This window comes from Sus scrofa, chromosome 9, assembly GCF_054392235.1.
Source record: "Sus scrofa isolate SSC_HxYL_T2T_F1_AM1 chromosome 9, Sscrofa_HxYL_maternal_Yorkshire_Landrace_v2.0, whole genome shotgun sequence".
In the NCBI taxonomy this organism is placed as follows: domain Eukaryota; kingdom Metazoa; phylum Chordata; class Mammalia; order Artiodactyla; family Suidae; genus Sus; species Sus scrofa.
Genome location: NC_139391.1, coordinates 136,985,626 through 137,006,673, shown reverse-complemented (window position 1 = coordinate 137,006,673; position 21,048 = coordinate 136,985,626). Strand labels below are relative to the sequence as shown.

The 21,048-nt window shown below is 47.9% G+C and overlaps 1 protein-coding gene across 4 annotated transcripts in view; it reads right to left on the bottom strand.

The window, feature by feature from the left end:
- KCNH1 (potassium voltage-gated channel subfamily H member 1) overlaps positions 1-21,048 on the bottom strand; it is a 380,749-nt gene that overhangs the window by 110,419 nt on the left and 249,282 nt on the right. For all 4 annotated transcript variants that reach the window (XM_084978106.1, XM_021063876.2, XM_084978109.1 and 1 more), the window contains 2 exons: positions 13,150-13,349; positions 7,251-7,503 (listed from right to left, as the gene is read on the bottom strand). In XM_084978106.1, coding sequence (XP_084834232.1) covers positions 7,251-7,503; positions 13,150-13,349 — 453 coding nt within the window. The remainder of the gene's footprint in view (positions 1-7,250; positions 7,504-13,149; positions 13,350-21,048) is intronic.

The window sequence follows — 21,048 nt, the reverse complement described above, 5'->3', positions numbered from 1 at the left end:
AGGGTCCCCCCTCTCATCTCCCTGTACCCGTGCCCCCACATTCTATCCTTTACAACCTCTCAGACCCTCCTCCCAGAATGTCTCAGCCACCTGTCCTTTCCATGCCAGATTCGGTAAATAAAAATGCTGGACACTCAGTTCAATCTGAATTTCAGCTAAATGGATACATTTTAGCACACATATACCCCCTTCAATGTTTAGGAAGTACTTGAGCTAGAAATCATTCTTTGTTAATATGAAATTCAAATGTAACTGGATGTCTGTGTTTCCTTTGGCCGCTTGTCTCCGTTTCTCCTGCCTCCACCTTAACACCTCTCATCTCTGCTACAAGCTGCAGTCACTAAGGTCTCCCTGTCTTGACGTCAGAGTCATTACTTTTCACACAGCACACCGCTAATGGTGACATACTTTACTCGCCACCCTTGGTGGCTTCCCACTGACCAGGTCCCCAGGCGCGCATTTAGACATGTCCACAGGTCAGCCCAGACCTGCCTTTGTGGCTCAGGACCCACGGCTGCCCTTCAAGGGCTCTCAGCTCCACACAAGAGCTGGTCTTGTGGTTACTGAATACGCTGCACCTTCCTCCCCAGGCCTCGCTCACACCATTCTTTCCATCTAAAATACCCTACCTCCCATGTCCAAATTCTGACTCCATCTTCACAGAGCCACTGCCCTAGGCGACACCCTCATCTTGTATGCGGATCATCGGCAAATGTATACTATCGTCTTAGCAGGTCAGAAATAGCTGAACATCGGCAATTTCATACGGTTTGGGCTAATGTAATAAAAAGTCCCCTCCCTGGTGCCCCCCCCCGTTTCACCATTTCTTCACCCCATTCCACAAAAAATGAATATCAAAGAGTGACTGCCGACAGCTATGTTTCCCAAGTGGAGTCCTCTAACCACATGCAATGGAATCGCCCCATGGAGGGAGGGCGTGTGAATCCTGCAGATGCCCAGGCTCCATCCTAGAGCTGCAGCGTCAGACTCGATAGAGGGGGACCTGGGAGTCTGCACTGTGAACAAGCTTTCCAGTCGAGTCTTCTGCTCACTCAAGTTGAGAGCCACTGGCCACCCGCACAGTCTTCTCCGTCGACTCTGCTCACACCGGACCCTGGGTAGAGGCCACATAGAGTCCTAGCTTCGACGACCCTAGAGGCTCAGGGGGGTCCTCCTCAGCCCAGTTCAGCTTCTATCTCTTCCATAAATATTCCCCTGTTCACTCCGGCAAGTCCAAAGAAGTACCTGTGCTATTTATTGTCACTAACCATGCATTTGTCTCCCTGAATAAGACAGAACATTCGTCTGAGATAAGGACTGTCTCTACACTCCTCCCACCCCGTATGAGGCTCTAATAGTTGCTCAATAAATGAATAGTATGTTATCTCCAACCAAGGTCAATGGACTCAAAGAAATGATCTAAGCAAAGATGTGAGTGCCTTCCAGATTAGGGACTGTGACAAGGGACTATTTTATTAAATATATGTATATGTCACTCATGAACAAGCATCTACAACTTTACACGTACCTTTAAGGAACATGTACATGTCCATCCTAGTTCAATAATGACAGAACTGCAAGTAGCAAGTTCACTCAGACTACCTGTGCTGCGTGAGCCAGGGTCTGCCCTGTCACCTTCCCCTTGGAATTCCTCTTCCTTAGGCAGACGCTGGCCCATCCTCAAGTTGAGAAGCATTTCCTCTAGTTGACAGTCACTTCTAGATCTACCCTAAAAGGGCACTGCCAACTCAACAGAACAAACCCGCCCTCTTTGCTCCCCTCTCCCCTCTGACTCCAATGCTGTCCAGCTGCTGCTGGAAACTATGCCCTCTCTTCATCCTGCACATCCTGGAGATCCCTCCTCTCCTGACGGCTCGCCTCTTCCGCAGCCCCCTTCCGCCACCTCACCCAGGCCCTCACGATTTATCTCCTGAGGCTCTGGGCTAGTCTCCATGCATCTGTATTTGTGGCACTCAAATCTTCTTGTCACTCCCACATTAAAACTTTCTTGGGGCCCCTCATCCCCCCAAGATCAAGTCTAAACCCTTATGCTGGACCATGGGGCCCTTCACAGCCTGGCCTCTGCCTGCCTTTCAATTCAGTTCAGCTCAGTTCCTCCAACAGCCCCCAGTGCCTGCCACGGGCTGGGCCATGCCAGAGATATGAAACTGAAGGACCTCAGTTCACAGGCCACAGATGAGTGAATATGCCATTGATGCAGTGTGATAGACTTAGTGGAACTGCATGAAGCTTCGGAGGCTTAACCAGTTACTGGCAACTTCAGGGAGTTAGTGCAGAACCAGGGCTACAATTAAGTCTCCAGGTCCAGGTCTCTTTCCACTGCTCCGTGTAGAGACCCTGACCACAGAGACTTCTGTCCTTCCCAACATGATGAAATAAAACAAACCCAAAAGACACAAGGTGATTAAAATATAAACTAGGTATTGAAATGCAAAACGCATAAAAGTTACAACAGGGACACCAAATCACAGTGAAACAGGATCGTTTTAACCCTGTGCTTATCAGGTAGAAGCACAGGGAGACGGCTCACACTCAAGCTCACGCTGATGAAGGTTCATCACTCGGAGTCGCCCTGTGGTTCAGTGGCTTACGAACCAGACTAGCATCCATGAAGATGCAGGTTCGACTCTTAGCCTCGATCAGTGGGTTAAGGATCCGGCATTGCCACGAGCTGCGGTGTAGGTTGCAGACATGGCTCGGATCCAGCACTGCTGTAGCTGTGGCATGGGCCAGCAGCTGCAGCTTGGATTCCCCTTGTCTGGGAACTTCCATATGCCACAGGTGTGGCCACAAAAAAAGCAGAAAAAAAAGAAAGAAAGTCCAATCACTCAACTACATTGGTCAGGTACCAGAACTAAGATAACAACTCACATGCAGATGCTAACAGTACCACTTGGACAGGGACAAAATGGGTACCTGTGACTTTTTATTCTGATATATATGAAAAATCAGAAGGCAATTGCTTGAAAGAAATCAAATGGATCAAACGGACAGGCTAAAGACTGGAATTTATTTCACAGGGCCAAGAAACTAAATTTGAGAAGCCATGAAGTTAATGTCTAAGAGAACTCCACAAGAGGAGATGGGGAGGACACCATCTCCAAAATCAGGCAGAGAACATCGGAGGGAAAGCAGAAAACCAGAGACCACCTGGTACAGTCTCGGTCCTCAGGGAACAGCAGGGTTTCAATCTGAGAGAGAGACTATCTCCATTTGTGGGGTTGTGTTTTTCAACTGCGGGCTGAGAGCAGGTCAAGAAAGCAATGCAGTGGGTCGAGACAGTCCATTTCTTTTTAAATGAACGAGAATTGAATCTAGCAAAAACATGAGGTTGCATTTCATGTAGCAAGTACTGAGTTTCATGTATAACTGTGAGCAGACACACATTCATTAGTTTACAACATGCACTGACCTGCAGTCAAGAAAGTTTCAAAAACACTCTTGTAGAAAACTTTTATTAGAAAGGGTTTCCTTTTTTAACACATACGAAACACATTCTGTTATGAGTACCGACCCTTTTCCTCATTCTTGGAGTCTGTGCTAAAATTAAACAGGAAATGAGGGTAGAATATTAGAACTGAAAGAAGGAAACAAATTAGCAGAATGTAATAAGCCAGTGAACTGATAATAAGAAGCTAGAGACTCAAGGAATGAGATGGATGAGTTCTGGATGAGTCCCGCTTTCTGGTAACGAAGGATTCCCCAGCTATTCTCACTGGAGCACTAGGCACACAGGAGCTTCTCAAGAGTTACTTGTCTGAGAACCTTCTAGAAGCACCTGCATCCTCTCTATGATCTTAGCCATACAGCAAAATGATTGTTGCCTTTTGAACAATGTTAGTCTCCTCCACTTGTAGAAGCTCCTTGAAGGCTCGCATTTAGTCCACAGCTGCACCCCCACCTATGAGACAGTGTCTCAATAAATTTTGCTTGGACTGAACTGAATGGCATCAAAGGACAATAAAGATCTAGTCCTTCTATCTATTGGATGCTTGAACTCTCTTCTCAAGAACAAACTGACTTCAGTTTACTGAGACATTCTAATTAGAGGAAAATAACAATAGCAACGAATCTCTGAATTTAGATTTCCAGGGAGAAAACAGCTTGGACTCTCTTACACCTCTTAGCTCAGAGGTCAAGTTCAGTCAAAGGGCCTGCATCATCCTTTCATAGAGTAAGAACCTCTTGAAAGGTCAAAGATTCTTTAGGACATCAAGATTGGACCTACTCTTTGGACCCTATTTGGCTCTTAGGGACACATGCTTTTTCTAGTCTGAACAACCTGAGAGCAACAACCATGTTGAATCTGAGGCTGCGGGGCTATTCCAGAGGCCCTGTCATCATTGCTAACCGGAGTCGGCAGGGTACCCAGAGGGCTGGATTTGGAGACGCCGTCAATTGGCCAGGTGAGCCAACAATGAACCAAGCCCTGGTTGCTTCCCCACAGGAAGCCCAGGCTGATGGGGAAATGAGACAGGACTGGGAAGTAATCATTTTTCTTCCTCACCTTCTGCAACTTTTCCTACCTCCACGCCTAGGTGTCCAAACCCAACCCCAAACAGGGCAACTGTTTGGTGGGGGGCAGATTGCTAAGGAAGCCCCTGAGCATGAGTGGTTCAAGGGAGTGGGGCTGGTCTGCAGCTAGACTCCTTGGAGAGGCAAATGGTGAGGCATCAATAGGGGAAAAGGGTGAAAGATGCCCTACACCAAAGGACCAACTCAAGTTCAAATTCCAAGGAGAGCCCAATAGTCACTAGTTACTCTTCCTCTAGCCAGGCAAACGTCCAGACAGATGTCCTCAAAGCAAAGCCCTCTTTTTCAGGGACCCCGATTAGTATGAAATATCCTTCTCCTGCAGCAAAACTAAAGCCATGGCTTTATCCTGCAGGCGTGCTCCTCCCCACACAGTCAAATCTCTCATCTCTGTGGATGAGGAAGGCACAGAACAGGATAACCCTGTCTGCAGAGTTCCGTGGATACGAGGAATCCAAAACTTATTTCACGAAAGTTCCAGCCTCCTTCCCTCGATGAGTCTCCCTCCCCGCCGTGAGAGCACATGCAGAAGGAATGCACATCACCCTTGGGTTAACCGGAGCAAAATATAATCAAGAGGGCAAGTTGGCTCAGGGCCGGAGGAGAGACAGGTTGCATATCTACAACTCTCCAAAGTTGAGCAGAAACAATGTTTAGATTTTTTTTTTTTTTTGTCTTTTTGCCTTTTCTAGGGCCATTCCTGAGGCATATGGAAGTTCCCAGGCTAGGGGTCTAATCAGAGCTGTTGCTGCCAGCCTACGCCAGAGCCACAGCAACGCAGGATCCGAGCCACATCTGTGACCTACACCACAGCTCACAGCAATGCCAGATCCCCAACCCACTGAGCAAGGGCAGGGATTGAACCCACAACCTCATGGTTTCTAGTCGGATTCGTTAATCACTGAGCCATGACGGCAACTCCTAGTTTGTTTGTTTTTTTTTTTTTTTTTTTTTTTTTTTTTTTTTTTTAATACTATTGAGGTCTCACTTAGTTTAAATCTCAAGTCTAACTTTTTTTTTTTTTTTGTCTTTTTGCCATTTCTTGGGCCGCTCCCGCGGCATATGGAGGTTCCCAGGCTAGGGGTCGAATCGGAGCTGTAGCCATCAGCCTACACCAGAGCCACAGCAACTCGGGATCCGAGCCGCATCTGCAACCTACACCACAGCTCACGGCAACGCTGGATCGTTAACCCACTGAGCAAGGGCAGGGAATGAACCCGCAACCTCATGGTTCCTAGTCGGATTCGTTAACCACTGTGCCACGACGGGAACTCAAGTCTAACTTCTATGTAACAATCTCTCCCTGCCTCAGTTTCCTAAGGAAGCACGTGCAAAAAAATTAAAAATATATCCACCACGTCTAGCAGTACCTGGCAAAGGAGCGGGCCAGCAACCTACAGAAGTCATCATCAGGACTGAAGCGCTGCAGAGTGGCTCGGAGCAGAGGTTGGGGGAGAAGAGGGGCTCCAGGATGCTGGGTCTGTGGACCTCATCGGCTTCGGGGAAGTTCCCTAACCTCTCCAAGCTTTCCTCATCTCACCTGCCAAATGCGGATAAGGAAACCACTTCACAGGGTTACTGTAAAGACGAACTGAGAATCCGTACATAAAACGTCTGCTACAGAATAGAGGACCATGAGCGATGGGTATTGTTGTGACGGCTTGTCCCCGAGAGAGGTAAACATGCCCCCAATAAGTAGCTGTTCTGCCGCTACCTCAGGCAATCTGAGGACTCTCTCAGAGGCCATGGATGCTCAAATGCCAAGTACCAATATGTGCCTGCAGGTCCTGCTCTTCCCCCCGCGCTCCCTATTACAGCGAAGGGCACGGTGGTCCCCACGTTTCCAAGTGAGCGGTCCTGCAGTCCTCCCTCCAGCCCCCCGCCACCAATCCGTCATCAGCACCTGCTGCTTGTACTTCTTAAATACGTCAACTCCATTTGCTCCTCTCCATCCGCCCACCACAAATATTAGTTCAGAGCACCACCAGCTTGGCCCCTAGATAACATATGTCTAGCCTCATCTCCCTACCCTTGCCTTCCTCCTTCAATGAATTCTGTACCTACAGTCATCTTTTCCAGGTGCAGATAGGATCCTGCCTCTTCCTGGCTTTAAACCCTTCACTGGCGCCTCAAGATAAAATCCAAGGCCCCTGATGTGCCTCCTGGAGCCTGCCATGGTCCACCTAGCGCCTGGCTCCCTTCCCGACCTCATCTCTCACAACGCCTCCCCTTGTTCTGCGCCTTCCAGCCACATGGGGTACTCGCAAGTATACAAATGAATGGAGCTCTCTCTGCAGCAGTTTCACAGGGCTTGCCCCTCGGCTTAGGATACCCCTCTGTCCCTCTCTTCACCATGCTAACTCACATTCAGTATAGGCTTCAACTTAGGTGTCATCACTTCCAGGAAGCCGTCCTCAATGCTCGACCCCTGGCTTAGGTGCTCCTTCCACTGTGTGCAAACGTCTGCTTATTTGCTCAGCTCTCCCCACTGAGCCCCTGAAGGACAAAACCCATTTTCTGTCCCAGAAACATCCCAAGTGCTTCAAACAGTACATGGCATAAAACAGGCACTCAAAATGTTTGTCGGGTAATGTATGGATGTGAACCCGCGGGGCAGCTCCCGATTAGACCGAAGGCAGGAGCTGAGCCAACCGCAGGCACCAGAAGGCTCCCCCTCCAGCAAAGGCGGCACCCACCTAGAATGGCCACCACCTCGTCGTCCTGGATCACCTCCAGGGAGCCGGAGACCACAAAGCAGAGGCTGTCGACGCTCTCTCCCGCGTGGTAGATGAGGTCCCCGGGGGCGCAGTGCACCGTCTGGAACTCCATGGCCAGGGCCCGCAGGCAGCCGTCGCTGGCCAGCCGAAAGGCCGGGTGCTCCTTGAACACTTTGCGGTTCAGGTGCACGCAGATGTCAGCTCTCATGTCCTTCGGGCAGATCTGCAGGACCTGGCCGAGCACAGGGAGGAGAAGGGTCAGGATCCTCGCGGAGGCTCCAGCGCGCGGCTCCCTCAGGGCGGAAGCCACACCCGCTAGACCAGAGCACGCCCTTCAAGGCGCCGCTGGACAAGACAGCCCAGTCCCTGTCCTCCTGGAGCTGACCTTCTTGTGGGAGAGACAGGCAGTGACCCCACCCCGCCCCAAATCTGTGCTCCATGTTCAGGTCAGGGCCTGAGAGTCAGGGGGCTGGGAGTATGTGGGACTCTTCAGGTAGGAACCCAGGAAGGCTTCTCTGAGGAGGTGACGATTAAGTCGACACCTGCATAACGTGTCGGAGGGAGGCTATTATGAAAGGGGAACATTCCAGCAGAAGAGCAAAGGCGGTGAGCGGGCCTGAGCAATAGTCTGAGTGAACACGGGGGAAGGTGGGCGTGGGAGGTGCGGTTTCAGGAGAGCGCCAAGCCTGCGAGGATGCGGAGACTCTTAAATTAGGAAGCGTTCTCGGTTTGCATCCTGAGTGGGATGGGACCACTTTGGAGGACCTGAAGCGGAGGAGTGACAGGGGATCCTCTGTGTGTCACCAGCATCACTGCAGCTCCACTCTGGCATCAGAGGACTAGAGGACGGCACGAGCTGAGCCAGGGAGTTGAGTTCACCCACTCCTGCGGGGGGCCTAGGTGAGCGGTGAGGGGCCCCGGACTGGGACACGGGCAGGGGCACCCCTGAGAAGGGATGCGATTCAGAGTATGTTTTGAAGATATAGCTGGCCTGGTCTGCGGATGGACTGCAAGTGGGTAAGATTTAAGGAAAGGCAGTAAGTGGTATTTATCGAGCACTTCCTACGTGCCAGGCATCGTAAGCACCTGGGGGTCACTCGTTCGTTTCCTGCTTAGATACTGAACACCCTATTGTATGTGCCAGGAATCACTGTAGGCTCTGTGGACGAGGCAGCAAACCAAATAGACAGCCCCGCCCCCTTGCCTTTTCTGTGACTTATCTAGTAGGAGACTCAAGGCAAAATAGGAACTGCCAAGGGGGGGGGTCTCATCTTCCAAGGAAATAAAAATTTCTCAGCATCTCCTGGGGGGAAAGTAGTTCTCTGGACTAAATTTTTGCAAGAAACCATTCACGCCCCTTACACTGCAAGCAAAGGAACCCAACAGGACACCTTCAGGTGGGCTTTTCCAGAGAAATCAGGAATGTTCCTAAAACAATCCTTTTTCCCATTCTAGCCTATGAACAGAGCTGGGGCAGGGGGGAGGCATAACATTAAACATGTTTGGTGAAGACATTTCCTCAGGGTAACAGTTCTTTTTTTTTTTTTTTTTTTTTTTTGCTTTTTAGGCCCACACCTACAGCATATAGAAGTCCCCAGGCTAGGGGTTGAACGAAGCTACAGCTGCTGGCCTACACCACAGCCACAGCCACTCAGGATCCAAGCCGCATCTGCAACCTACACCACAGCTCACAGCAACGCCAGATCCCTGACCCACTGAGTGAGGCCAGGGATCAAACCCGCATCCTCATGGGTACTGGTCAGATTCATTTCCGCTGTGCTACAGTGGGAACTTCCTTTTTGTTCTTTCATTCTTTTCTTTTACTTTTTTTTTTCTTTTTGGCCAGTTAATTCTATTCATGTGCCAGATGCACATGAGGCCAAACTAAAACATCGGCGTTTGGAGCAGAAAAAGGTTTGTGGCAGAGCCATGCAAGGAATGAGACAGATGGCTCATGCCCCCCCAAAAGCCCCAACTCCCTGAGCCCCAACTGTAAGGCATTTTTAAAAGCCAGGTGAGGGAAAGGGTTGCAGGGCAAGGGGTCCGCTCATGCACAGTTCTCTGATTGGCTGATGCTGAGTTGACACGGTGGTGTCACAGGAGTTAACATTTTCAGTCCTCAGGCTCCAGGAGGCTGTGGGCTCATGGTTATCACCTAGTTAACATCTTCCACTTGCGGGTGGGACTGGGGCGTTTCCCATGTGTAAAACATCTCAGGAGATGCGCGGCAGATACCCACATCTAGGCACCTGAGAGAGGAGCCAAAGCAGAGGATGTGGGGGAAGGGCCCAGCGGGGTCCGGCTGGGTCACAATTCCCCACGCCTGCTTCTCTGCCTCAGCATCAGGTGCTCACCTCCGAATCTGGACGTCCCTCAGCCTCCTCCAAACCCCAGCTGGAATCTCACCTTGCCCAGGTCAGCTCGACCCAAGGTCAAGCTTGACCCAAGGTCAGCTCGGCTCCTGTCCCACCTCTAAGCCCTCCCACCCCCACCCCCGTGTGCTGCATTGCGAAGATGCGGTCCCACAGTCGGAATCCTAGTTCCTTCTTCTCCAAGTGACTTAACTACTCTACACATCGGTGTCTGTGGTAAATGCCAGGTGCTAAGCTTGGCTTACAAGGACTCAGTGACATCACGTCTGCCAGGATACAGCCCCAGAATAGCACCTGGCCCCAGGGAGGGACTCCATTCACTCACTCGGGTGCCCGCCCCCTCTGTGTGCCTCTGCACTTGCTCTGGGCCCGCGGGATGCCGAGGAAGGGAGAGAGTTCTCTGGCCGAGGCAGAGGGAACTCAGACTGTCAACACTGGGGCAGAGCCCTCCCTGAGTCCTTTGCTCCTTCAGGCTCATTCAAATAGGCCTGGTAGAAATGCCTCTTGAATGGAATTTGTCTCCAAGCAGAACAGCAGGGAGTGGGGAACACGTGCTTGTCAGGCCAAAACCGTGCCCAGTGGTTCGAGACCAAGGTTTGTTCTCCAGGTGAGTTCAGCTTTAAGTATTGGTTTCCCTCGGGCTGGGCTTTGCTGGCAGAGGCTGCTCCTGAGGGCGGCCTTGGTGTGGAGACAATGTTTAACTCATACGCCCTCTGCTCCCGGAGCCACCAAAACGCATGTGCGAGGAGGAGAGGGAACCGGATTCCAGGATCTCAGAGCCATCAGCATCTCCAGCAGTCTCTGTGGGCCTCACACCGGGGGCGAGGCAAGGGAGGGCGTCTACTTGCGACCCCGCGGCCCTCCTGGTCCACCGTCCCCTCTGTCTGGTTTGAGGACAGACCATCATTGCTGGTCTCCGAGGCCTTGAAGGCCTCAAGGAGATGGCATCACGGGGGCTCGTGGAGCTTCCAGGGGCAGTGGCTGGGGCAGGATGAAGCACGGTGGGGAGAAAAGCCTGTAGGATCAGGCAGGTCTGGCTTCAAGTCCTGATTTCGACACTCACTCGTCGGGCAAACTAGAAGCTATGCTTAGCTTCTTTCCAAGTGTTTATTTTCTAACTCGAGTCTAGAATTCCTTGGAGGATCCCATGAGCTTCTGCGTGAACGTCCTGGTGTGACGCCCGGCAGAGGACAGTGCTCCGTGCACAGGAGCTCTGATTTCTGACGCTGTCATCACAGCAGAGCAGCAGGTCAGCCTGAAGGAGGCTTTGAAGTCAGGAGGTCAGAGCTGAAAGGACCTTCGAGGTTGGCCTTAGTGCTAAGTTATCTGGTTTCCATGTGTTCCTGACACAGGAGTTGAGGCTCGGCTGGACCAGGGCTGTGCTCCAGGTCATCTGCTAGCTACGGGTCCTACCCTTCCACCTGGCGCACGTCCCCCTCGGCTCCCCTGGTCGTGGCTGACCATTCTGACCAGGAACAGTAGGGAGGGGGACAAGGGAGGGACCCGGGAGCTTGAGACTGCCTCTGTCCCTAGCAGCTGCCTGCCCAGGGGGCCCCAGGGAGCAGGGGCCAGGCTGGTTCTGCAGTGGAACCACAGCCTTTCTTCCTCCACCTGAATCAGGGCCTGGGCCAAATCCCAAAGCCCTCCTGGAAGACAGCAAGGAGCGGGGTGGGGAAGGGACGGCCAGGGCTGCAGGTGGACCCTTCTCCCGTGGGCAGCCCAGCCCTGCGGTGAGGGCGGGAAAGAGTCCCTTACCCAATACCCAGATTGACAGTCATCCTGCTCTCTGGGAAAAGGAGCCCCTGGGCTGAGAGATCCAAGTTCCCTTCTGCTCCATCAGCTGCCAGGCACCCAGAGAACCTACTCAGGGCCTTGTTGAGAGAGCAGAGCAGCAGCAATAGGCGCAGTAGGGCCAGCGGCTAGCAAAGCCGGAGTACGTCCCCCTCAACCGATACTCCGCCCTCCTGAGACATGAGGGCACCTCCATCAGGACCTGTCCTTCTTCGCTCATGCTTTAAGCTAAGACAAACGAAAAGTAAACAGGGAGAGCACGGGCTTCAAAGTCAGACAAAAGTGGGTTCAAATCCTCGCCTTGCCATGCTTCACTCTGTGACCAGGGGCAATTAATAAAATTAATTGGGTCCACTGTGTCCTCAACCTTTCAATAGGAATAGGAGCGGCTCCCTCCCAAAGTTGTGAAGCCAGACTGCAGGGCCAGGCACGAGCAGAAGTGCAGCAAGTATCCACCTTTATAGCACCTTCACAATGTGGTAGCTGGTGCATTATAGCTGTTATTACAGCAGATAATCAACAAAGCCAAAGTATCAGTCCTTTGAAGTTGGGATCGGTTCAATGAAGTTTTTCCATTGAAACTGTCAACTCTCAAGCAACTCTTCTCAAAGAGAAAGACTAGGAGCAGGGAGAGCTGACCACCGAGCCACTGAATTTGGCTTTGAAGGTGTCACAGGTACTTTTGCAATAGTGCTATCGCTCTGTTTGCTCCATTCTAACAATGAAGGGAATCAGCATTCCCTGAGTGCTTTCAAAAGGGCTTGAGAAGCAGAGAAAAACTAACCTAGGATTACATACTCGCTCATAGAAAATATGACCAAGAAACTAATTCATAAATGACTAATAGAAAGTCCATTGTATCTTTTCTCCATTCTTTCCAGTACCATCACATTTTCTTTACTTTCTTGAAATACATCTAGAATAAGGTAACTCTTGGAGAATAATAGGGATTTACTGCCATTTCCATGTTACAGGTGGGAAAACTGATGCCTACAAAGGAGCCTAAGTGATGCTCTCTCTGATCAAGTTATTAAGATATATACCCTTGATGGGTATTTACCAGACTTGTCTAATGAATAGAACATGTTAAAAATGCAGATTTCCACACCCCCCCCAATTCTGATTCCAAAGATGTAAGATGGTGGCTGGGAATCTGTTTTTTAATGACCACATCATGAGATTCTTATCAGGGCCAAGACGAAAGCAACAACTTTGGACACAAAGGTTAAGGAGATGCTAAAAGCTCAGTCATTAAGTCACATCAGAGTTTAGCGCAACATTATGAAAAATTAAAATTCATGCTAAAATCCATGATAAAATATCAAAAGTTTGAATAACTTTTGTGCCATCCTGGAGCTTGAGGTGAAAGGAAAATCAGTAATACTGATTGTCTCACCCTGGACACTCCTGATTCTTATCATCACACCAGCCTGGGAAATCCTGCCCAGACAGTTAGCCTTCTAGTCCATCTCTTCTCCAGGAGACACACCCTGCCTTTCCAATTTCTTAAATAATGATTCTTAACTGCTGGTCCTTGAGAAAGGTTAATCTGGAAGCAATCCAAATCTCTGGAGGTAGGACCTGGGAATCCAAAACCACACCCAGGTGAGTTCAGATGTACAGCCAGGCGTGAGAAGCACTGCCCTAAGGCAGCCTCAGGTCTCCCTGGAAAAGCCAAGAAGCAAGTCTTTTACCTGAGCCCATCGCCTCCTTACCTTCTCCGTGTCAATGCCTCTGGACATGGACCAGGTGGAGACAATATAATCCATGACTCGCTCGCTCAGTCCCTTGGGCACCTGGTAGAGCTTCAGGAAGTCCCGGACGCTGTTGAGCATCTCATGGTACCTGTTGGTGTTGGCGTACATCTGTTGGAAAATGGTCGTCACGTTCCCGAAGATGGTGGCATAAAGAAGTGCTAGGGACAGGAGGAGAAGAAGAAAAACACACATGAGTGGACCCTGTGTTACAGCAGGCATGTGGCTAGGTATGACGGAGAAAGGGGAGCATGGGGCCAGGTGGCAGGAAACCACGCACAGCACTGTGTAAACGGGGGCGGGGGCGGGGGGGGTGGTCCATGGGCAGACAAAGAAAAGCAGGAACCAGAGTTCCCATCGTGGTGCAGCAAAAATGAATCATCTAACTACTATCCATGAGGATGTGGGTTTGATCCCTGGCCTCACTCAGTGGGTCAGGGATCCAGCATGGCCATGAGCTGTGGTGTAGGTCGCACACTCAACTTGGATCCCACACTGCCATGGCTGTGGCTAGGCCAGCAGGTGTGGCTTCCATTAGACCCCTGGGCTGGGAACCTCCATATGCCATGGGTACGGGCCTAAAAAGCCAAAAATTAAAAAAAAAAAAAAAAAAAAAAAAAAGCAGGAACCTCTAGACTGACAGGAAACCACACTTTGGGGTGGTAAGTATCCGGAAGGCAGCCAAAGACAGGGGCAAGGAAAAGGGTATGAATCCTCAGCATCTGAATGTAATCTGTTGCTCATTATGCCCTCATTACAGCAAAATTACAATAAAATTAGCCTTGCAGATAAAAAGTTACCATCATGCACCAATGCCATGACACTTCCGATAAAGGCTAAACAAGGACAAAAATCCCTCTTCCGTTCGGGAAGGTGGAGCCAGAAAATGACAATCAGGGAGTATGACCCCCAAATCCCCGCTTCCCAGGGAATATTCTACCTACGCAACTGTATACCCCTTATAATTGGAGGTCCTGCTGTACAGCACGGGGAACTATATCCAATCAATTGGAATAGAACATGATGGAAGATACTATGACAAAAAGTCATATATGTATATATATGACCGGGTCACTTTATTGTACAGCATAAATTGATAGAACATTGCAAATCAACTCTAATAATAAAAAAGAGATGTATTTCACACTTAAATAAATCCTCACTTTACTTTCTCCACTTCCATCTCATTTCTGAAATCCTTCTGGGACGAGACGAGAACCTTCCCTTGGGAAACACCTGAACAAGGTCCAAGAACGCCCCGTTTGCCCAGAGCAGGCCAATGGCCCGAGCTGTTCAGCCCTGGACAGATGGTCCTGACCTTCTCAGGAGAAGGGTGGCTAAAACTTTGTTGAGAATTTTTGCATCTATATTCATCAAATATATTGGCCTATAGTTTTCTTTTTTGGTAGTATCTTTGTCTGGTTTTGTTCTTAGGGTGATGGTAACTTCATAGAATGCCTTTGGGAATGTTCCTTCTTCAACCTTTTGGAAAAGTTTAAGGCTGGACTTTTCTTTGTAGGGAGAGTTTTTATTACATACCAATTTCATTTTTAGTGATTGGTCTGTTCAACTGATCTATTTCTTCTTGATTCAGTTTTGGTGGGCTGTATGTCTCTAGAAAGTTATCCATTTCTTCTAGGTTGTCAAATTGGTTGGCATATAATTATTCATAGTATTCTCTTAGGGTTTTTGTATTTCTACAGTATCCATTGAAATTTCTCCCTTTTCATTCCTTGTGTTTTTTTGTTTGTTTTTTAATTTGTTTTCGCTTTTGTCTTTTCTATGGGTGCACCCGTGGCATATGGAGATTCCCAGGCTAGGGGTCAAAGTGGAGCTGTAGCTGCCCGCTTACGCCAGAGCCACAGCAACGTGTGATCCAAGCTGCATCTGTGACCTACACCACAGCTCACGGCAACACCAGCTACTTAATCCATTGAGCAAGGCCAGGGATCAAACCTCCAACCTCATGGTTCCTAGTCAGATTTGTTAACCACTGAGCCACGATGGGAACTCCTCATTCCTTGTTTTGAGTTCTTTCTCTCCTCCTCTTCTTGGTGAGTCTGTCCAGAGTTTCAAATGATGCAAATGACAAGGGCTTAATCTCTAAAATATGCAGACAACTTATACAACTCAACAGCAAAAAAAACCCAACAACACAATTGATAAAGGGGGAGAAGACCTGAATAGACATCTCTCCAAAGAAGATACATCCAAATGGCCAACGGCACATGAAAAAAATGCCCGACATCACTAATTATTAGAGAAATGTGAATCAAAACTACAATGAGCTACACTTCACACCAGTCAGAATAGCCATCCTTAACAAGTTAACAAATAAATGCTGGAGAGGATGTGGAGAAAAGGGTACTCACCTTCATTGTTGGGGGAAATGTAAATTGGTACAACCACTATGGAAAACAGTATGAAGGTACCTGAGAAAACTAAACATAAAACTACCATATGACCCAGCAATCCCACTCTTGGACATATATCTGCACAAAACTTTCATTAAAAGAGATACATGCACCCTTATATTCATAGCAGCATGATTCACAGTAGCCAAGACATGGAAACAATCTAAATGTCCACCGATTGATGAATGAATTAAGAAGATGTGGTATATATACACAATGGAATACTACTCAGCCATAAAAAAGAACAAAATAATGCCATTTACAGCAACATGGATGGAACTAGAGACTCATACTAAGTGAAGTAAGTCAGAAAGACAAATACCATATATCACTTATATGTAGCATCTAATATATGGCACAAATGAATGTATCTATAGGGGAAAAAAAACTCACAGACATGGAGAACAGACTTGTGGTTGCCAAGGAGTAGGGGGCGAGAGGGGGATGGACAGGGAGTGTGGGGTTAGTAGATGCAAACCCTTGCATTTGGAGTGGATAAGCAATGAGATTTTGCTGTATACCACGAGGAACTATATCTACCCACTTGTGATGGGACATGATAGAGAATAATTTGAGAAAAAGAATGTGTGTATATATGTTTGTGTGTGTGTATGTATGACTGGGTCATTTCGCTGTGCAGCAGAAATTGACAGGACATTGAAAATCAACTGTAATAAAAAATTTTAATGTAATCCCAAATGATTACATCATAGCAAATCTGCCAAGAGCACGGAGGAATGTCATATCCTTGCTTTGCATTTATTAAGGTTCACGTTAATAACAGTCCAGTTCACTGTGCTGGATTTGATGTGAGGAGAGTAAAATCAGGTCCCCTCTGAGATTAACAAGCACACACTCGTGCTGCTGCTGCTCCCCCATATTAGCATCACGAAGGAGGAAAATTATGTCGTCATGAAACCGCACATTCTACATTTGACTCCCCTTTGCCCTTGGATGCCAAGCTCAAGTGCTACCTCTCCCAGGAAGCCTCCCCATCCTCCTCCAGCCCACCTAGCCCCCCGAGAGTGACCGTGACTCCCCAGGTATACAAATCTTTGACTTAACGATAGGGTTACATTCAGATAAACCTAGTATAATAGGGAAGAACAAATCTGACCCCATATTAGATCTGTTCCTTTATTATACCATCCATGGTTTTTTTCTTGAAGAGGGACGCCATGGTCGGGGACCATACCCAGGCTGCCTGGCTTGGCCCAGTCTGGCCTGCAACTGGGAAAGGAGATAAGGGAAAGGAAAGCCTTTCAAGGGTTTGGGATGGCAGAGCCGATGGACAAGAGAAGAGAGCAGGGTCTCCAGGGAGGCCCCGCAGAGGGCGGGCATCTATGAAACCTGCCATGGCCGAGTTGCCTGGAGCTCAGGTGACTGCAGACTAAGATACTTTTGGAGAGCTGGTGGAACAAAGGATCTGACACCAAGAAGTTTGTAACCACAACCACACCCATCCCTCATCTCACCTTTAAAAAGGCTTTGCTGAAAGCTTTCTAGGCGTTTGAGGTTTTTCTTGGGCATGAGCTAGCCATCCCCTTGCATGGCCTGGCAATAAACCTTTCTCTGCTTCAAACTGTGAGGTTTCGGTATTGTTTGGCCTACTGTGCGTTGGGCACAGGGACTTGTGTCCAGTAACACCATCATAAGTGGGAATATCATCAGTCGAAAATCCATTTAATACACCCAACCTACCAAACGAAATAGCTTGGCCTGGTTACCTTTAGCCACTTGGGCAGTCATGTAACACCAAGGCTCTTTTCTAATAAAGTGCTGAATATCTTACATAATTTATTGAGTATTGTATTAAAAGTGACAAACAGAATGGCTTTTTTACCCTCCTGATCTTGTGGCTCACGAGGAGCTGTGTCTGCTGTCACTGCCCTGCATCATGAGAGAGCCCAGGAAAAGACCAAAATTCAACACTGGAAGTACAGTTTCTGCTGAAAGCCTATCGTTTTTTTTTTTTTTTTTTTTTTTTGCACCATCATAAAGTCGAAAAATCGTAGGTCGGGGACTATCTGTCTCTATGGAGGTCACATTACACATACCATTCTACAGTCATATTCTTCTCTGTCTGCCTGTGCCCTTCCAGGGTATGCTTGGAGGCTGGACTCAGCTTCTCCTTGCCATTGACACCCTGGGCACTAATGCTACTAAAGGCAGGCAGGTAGCTAGGTATGAGCCGGGGGGGGGGCATGGGGCCAGGCGGCAGGGAACCATGCGTCATGTAAACAGCGCTGTCCAAGGGCAGACAGAGACATGCAGGAACCTCCAGACTGCCAGGAAACCACCCATTTTGGGGTAGTAAGTGTCCTAGTGGCAGACAAAGGTGGAAAAAGGTGAGAATCTCCAGCATCTGAAGGTAACCTGCTGCTCATTATGCCCTCATTGCAATAAAATTACAATAAAATTAGCATTGCAGATAAGAAATTCCCATCATGCACCAACACCATGCACACTTCAAATCAAGGCTAAATTGGGACAAAAATCCCTCCTCTCTTGGAGGTGGAGCTGGAATGGAAATCAGGGAATATGACCCCCCAGCCCCTCCTTCCCAGTGTATATTCTGCCCATTCATTTAAATGTCACTTATAACCTGAATGCCAAAGAAAAGCAGGGCAGCTGCTCACCTGGTCTGCCTGTCTCTCAAGAGGCATTTTTCTCAAATAATCCTCACTTTCTCAATTTCTGTCTCATTTCTGATTTCCTTCTACTAGGAGACAGAGAACCTTTTCATTCTATACCAGTACCCAATAAATATTTGTCATTAGTAAATTTCACCATGCTGCTATTGCTCATTTTATAAATGAATTATTGATGTACAATCAACTATACATGTTAAGGGATACAAGTTTTGACATATGTATACACCCATAAGACAATCACCACAATCAAGACAGTTAACTTATCCATCAACTTTTATCCTAAAATTTCATCATGTCCCCTTATAATCCGTCCCTACTCTCCACCCTCCAACCCCCAGCAATTGCTGTTTTCTGTCACCATAGATTAGCTTTCATTTCATTTTTATTACTTTTTTTAATTTTTGTCTTTTTTGCCTTTTCTAGGGCCACTCCCGTGGCATATGGAGGTTCCCGGGGTAGGGGTCTAATTGGAGCTGTAGCCATCGGCCTACGCCAGAGCCACAGCAACGCAGGATCCGAGCCGCGTCTGCAACCTACACCACAGCTCTCGGCAACACCGGATCCTTAACCCACTGAGCAAGGGCAGGGATTGAACCTGCAACCTCATGGATGCTAGTCAGATTCATTAACCACTGCACCACAACAGGAAATCCTAGCTTGCATTTTCAAAAATTTTACATAAATGGAATCATACAGTATAAACTCTTTTTAAACACCTTCTTTTGCTGTTTTTCTTTTTTGTTTCCTTTTAAATTTTATTATAGTTGATTTATGATGTTCTGTCAATTTCTGCTGTACACCAAAGTGACCCAGTCGTGTGTGTGTGTGTGTATACATGTTCTTTTTCTCGTACTATCTTCCATCATGTTCTATCACAAGTGATTAGTTACAGCTCCCTGAGCCATACAGCAAGATCTTATTGCTAACATCTTTTTAAAGATATAATTCATACATTATAAAATCCACTCAAGACATACAATTCAATGGCTTTTAGTACACTTACAGAGTCATGCAACCATTAGCACAATCTAAGTTTACAATATCTTAATGCACCTCCAAAGAAACCCTGTACCCATTTATCAGTCATTTCCCATTTCCCCCCTAATCCCCTGGTCCTAGACAACTGGGAATCCCTAGGATTTTCCTATTTGTATAGATTTGCCTATTCTGGACATTTCATATCAATTAAATAATATATGCAGCCTTCTGTGACTAGCTTCTTTCATTTAGCGTAATGTTTTTAAGGTTCATGCGTGTTGTAGCATGTCTCAGTACCCCACTGACTACTGCTCCATCAGATGGAGTGTCCAATTTCATTTAACATTCATTAGGGCCTTTCCACTGATGACTACTGCTATGTATCTACTCATGTGCAAGTTTTTGTGTGAACATGTTTTTAATCCTCTTGGAGTATAATGACCATGTCATACGGTAACTACGGTTAACATTCTGAAGACTGCCAGACTTTTTCCAAAGTAGTTGCACCATTTTACATTCCTCCCCATGGGACGATAATCTAACCAACTTGATGATATAAATATACTGGGGGGATGGGGCAATGGGAAAAGGTGTGGGGTTTGAGCGTGAGATTGGAAAAAAGGAGGGGGAAGCTAAAATCTCAGAGGTCAGTGGATGATGCCTAAAACTAAAGGACCAGGACACAGCACACTGAGCATGATATTCAAACGAGGAGACCAATGGCAACGCCATCAGCTGACTGGAAGTGCGTGCTTCTGCTGAACGGGTGTTGGGGAAAGAGCAAGAAGGCTGAGGGGACTAAGGATTTTTAAAAATACCTTGGCCACGTAACTCTGTAAATGATGTGTACGTATAGATGAATACAAAAGAAACACAATCTTTTTAAAAGGGAAACAAAAAATTTTGCCACCCTTTCCCCCAAATTCCATACAGACACACGGCAATTTCTTTCTTTTTTTCTTTCTTTCTTTCTTTTTTTTTTTTTAGGACCGCACCCACGGTATATGGAAGTTCCCAGGCTAGGGGTCCAATCGGAGCTGTAGCTGCTGGCGAGAGTCACGGCAACACAGGATCCAAGTCATATCTGCGACCTACACCACAGCTCCTGGCAATGCTGGATCCTTAACCCACTGAGTATGGCCAGGGATCGAAAATGTGTCCTTATGGATGTCAGTCGGGTTCGTTAACTAATGAGCCACAACAGGAACTCCCCCAGTATTCTCTTAACTGTTCAAATAAAGAAGGAAATCTCCTCTTAGTCAGATCAGCATGTTGCCTTGGGGTTGGAAGGGTCTTCTTTCTCAACTTGGAAGGACCCAGCTAATCCACACTGAGAGTCATCGGGGCACCCTCTGTGCTGTGGGGCACGGCCATGGTGTAACTCGACAGTCTCCCCACCTCCCTCAGACACCTGCTCAGGGGATAGCTGGACTTTATGTCTTCCCTTCCCGTTAGGTTTTGAGTATTTAAGGGCATAATGCCTCCTGTACAGATATCAATAAATAAAATATACACAGTAAAAACACATAACCCTATCAGTTTACTGAAGCAGAAATTGACAGAACATTGCATATCAACTATAATGGAAAAAATTAAAATCTTAAAAACAAACAAACAAAACCCCCTACATAACCCTACTTCACATAAAAGTGGAGAATGGAATAGGACCCTCCTGAGAACCGCACCTTCCAGAATGCCTCAGAAGCACACTGGGGCGGGAGCAGCCCTGGGCTGTGAGTGATGGATGAGGCGTCACTGCCTTAACTGTCTCAGACCTGAGCCTCGTTCTCAGATCATGGACAGGAGCGCTACCA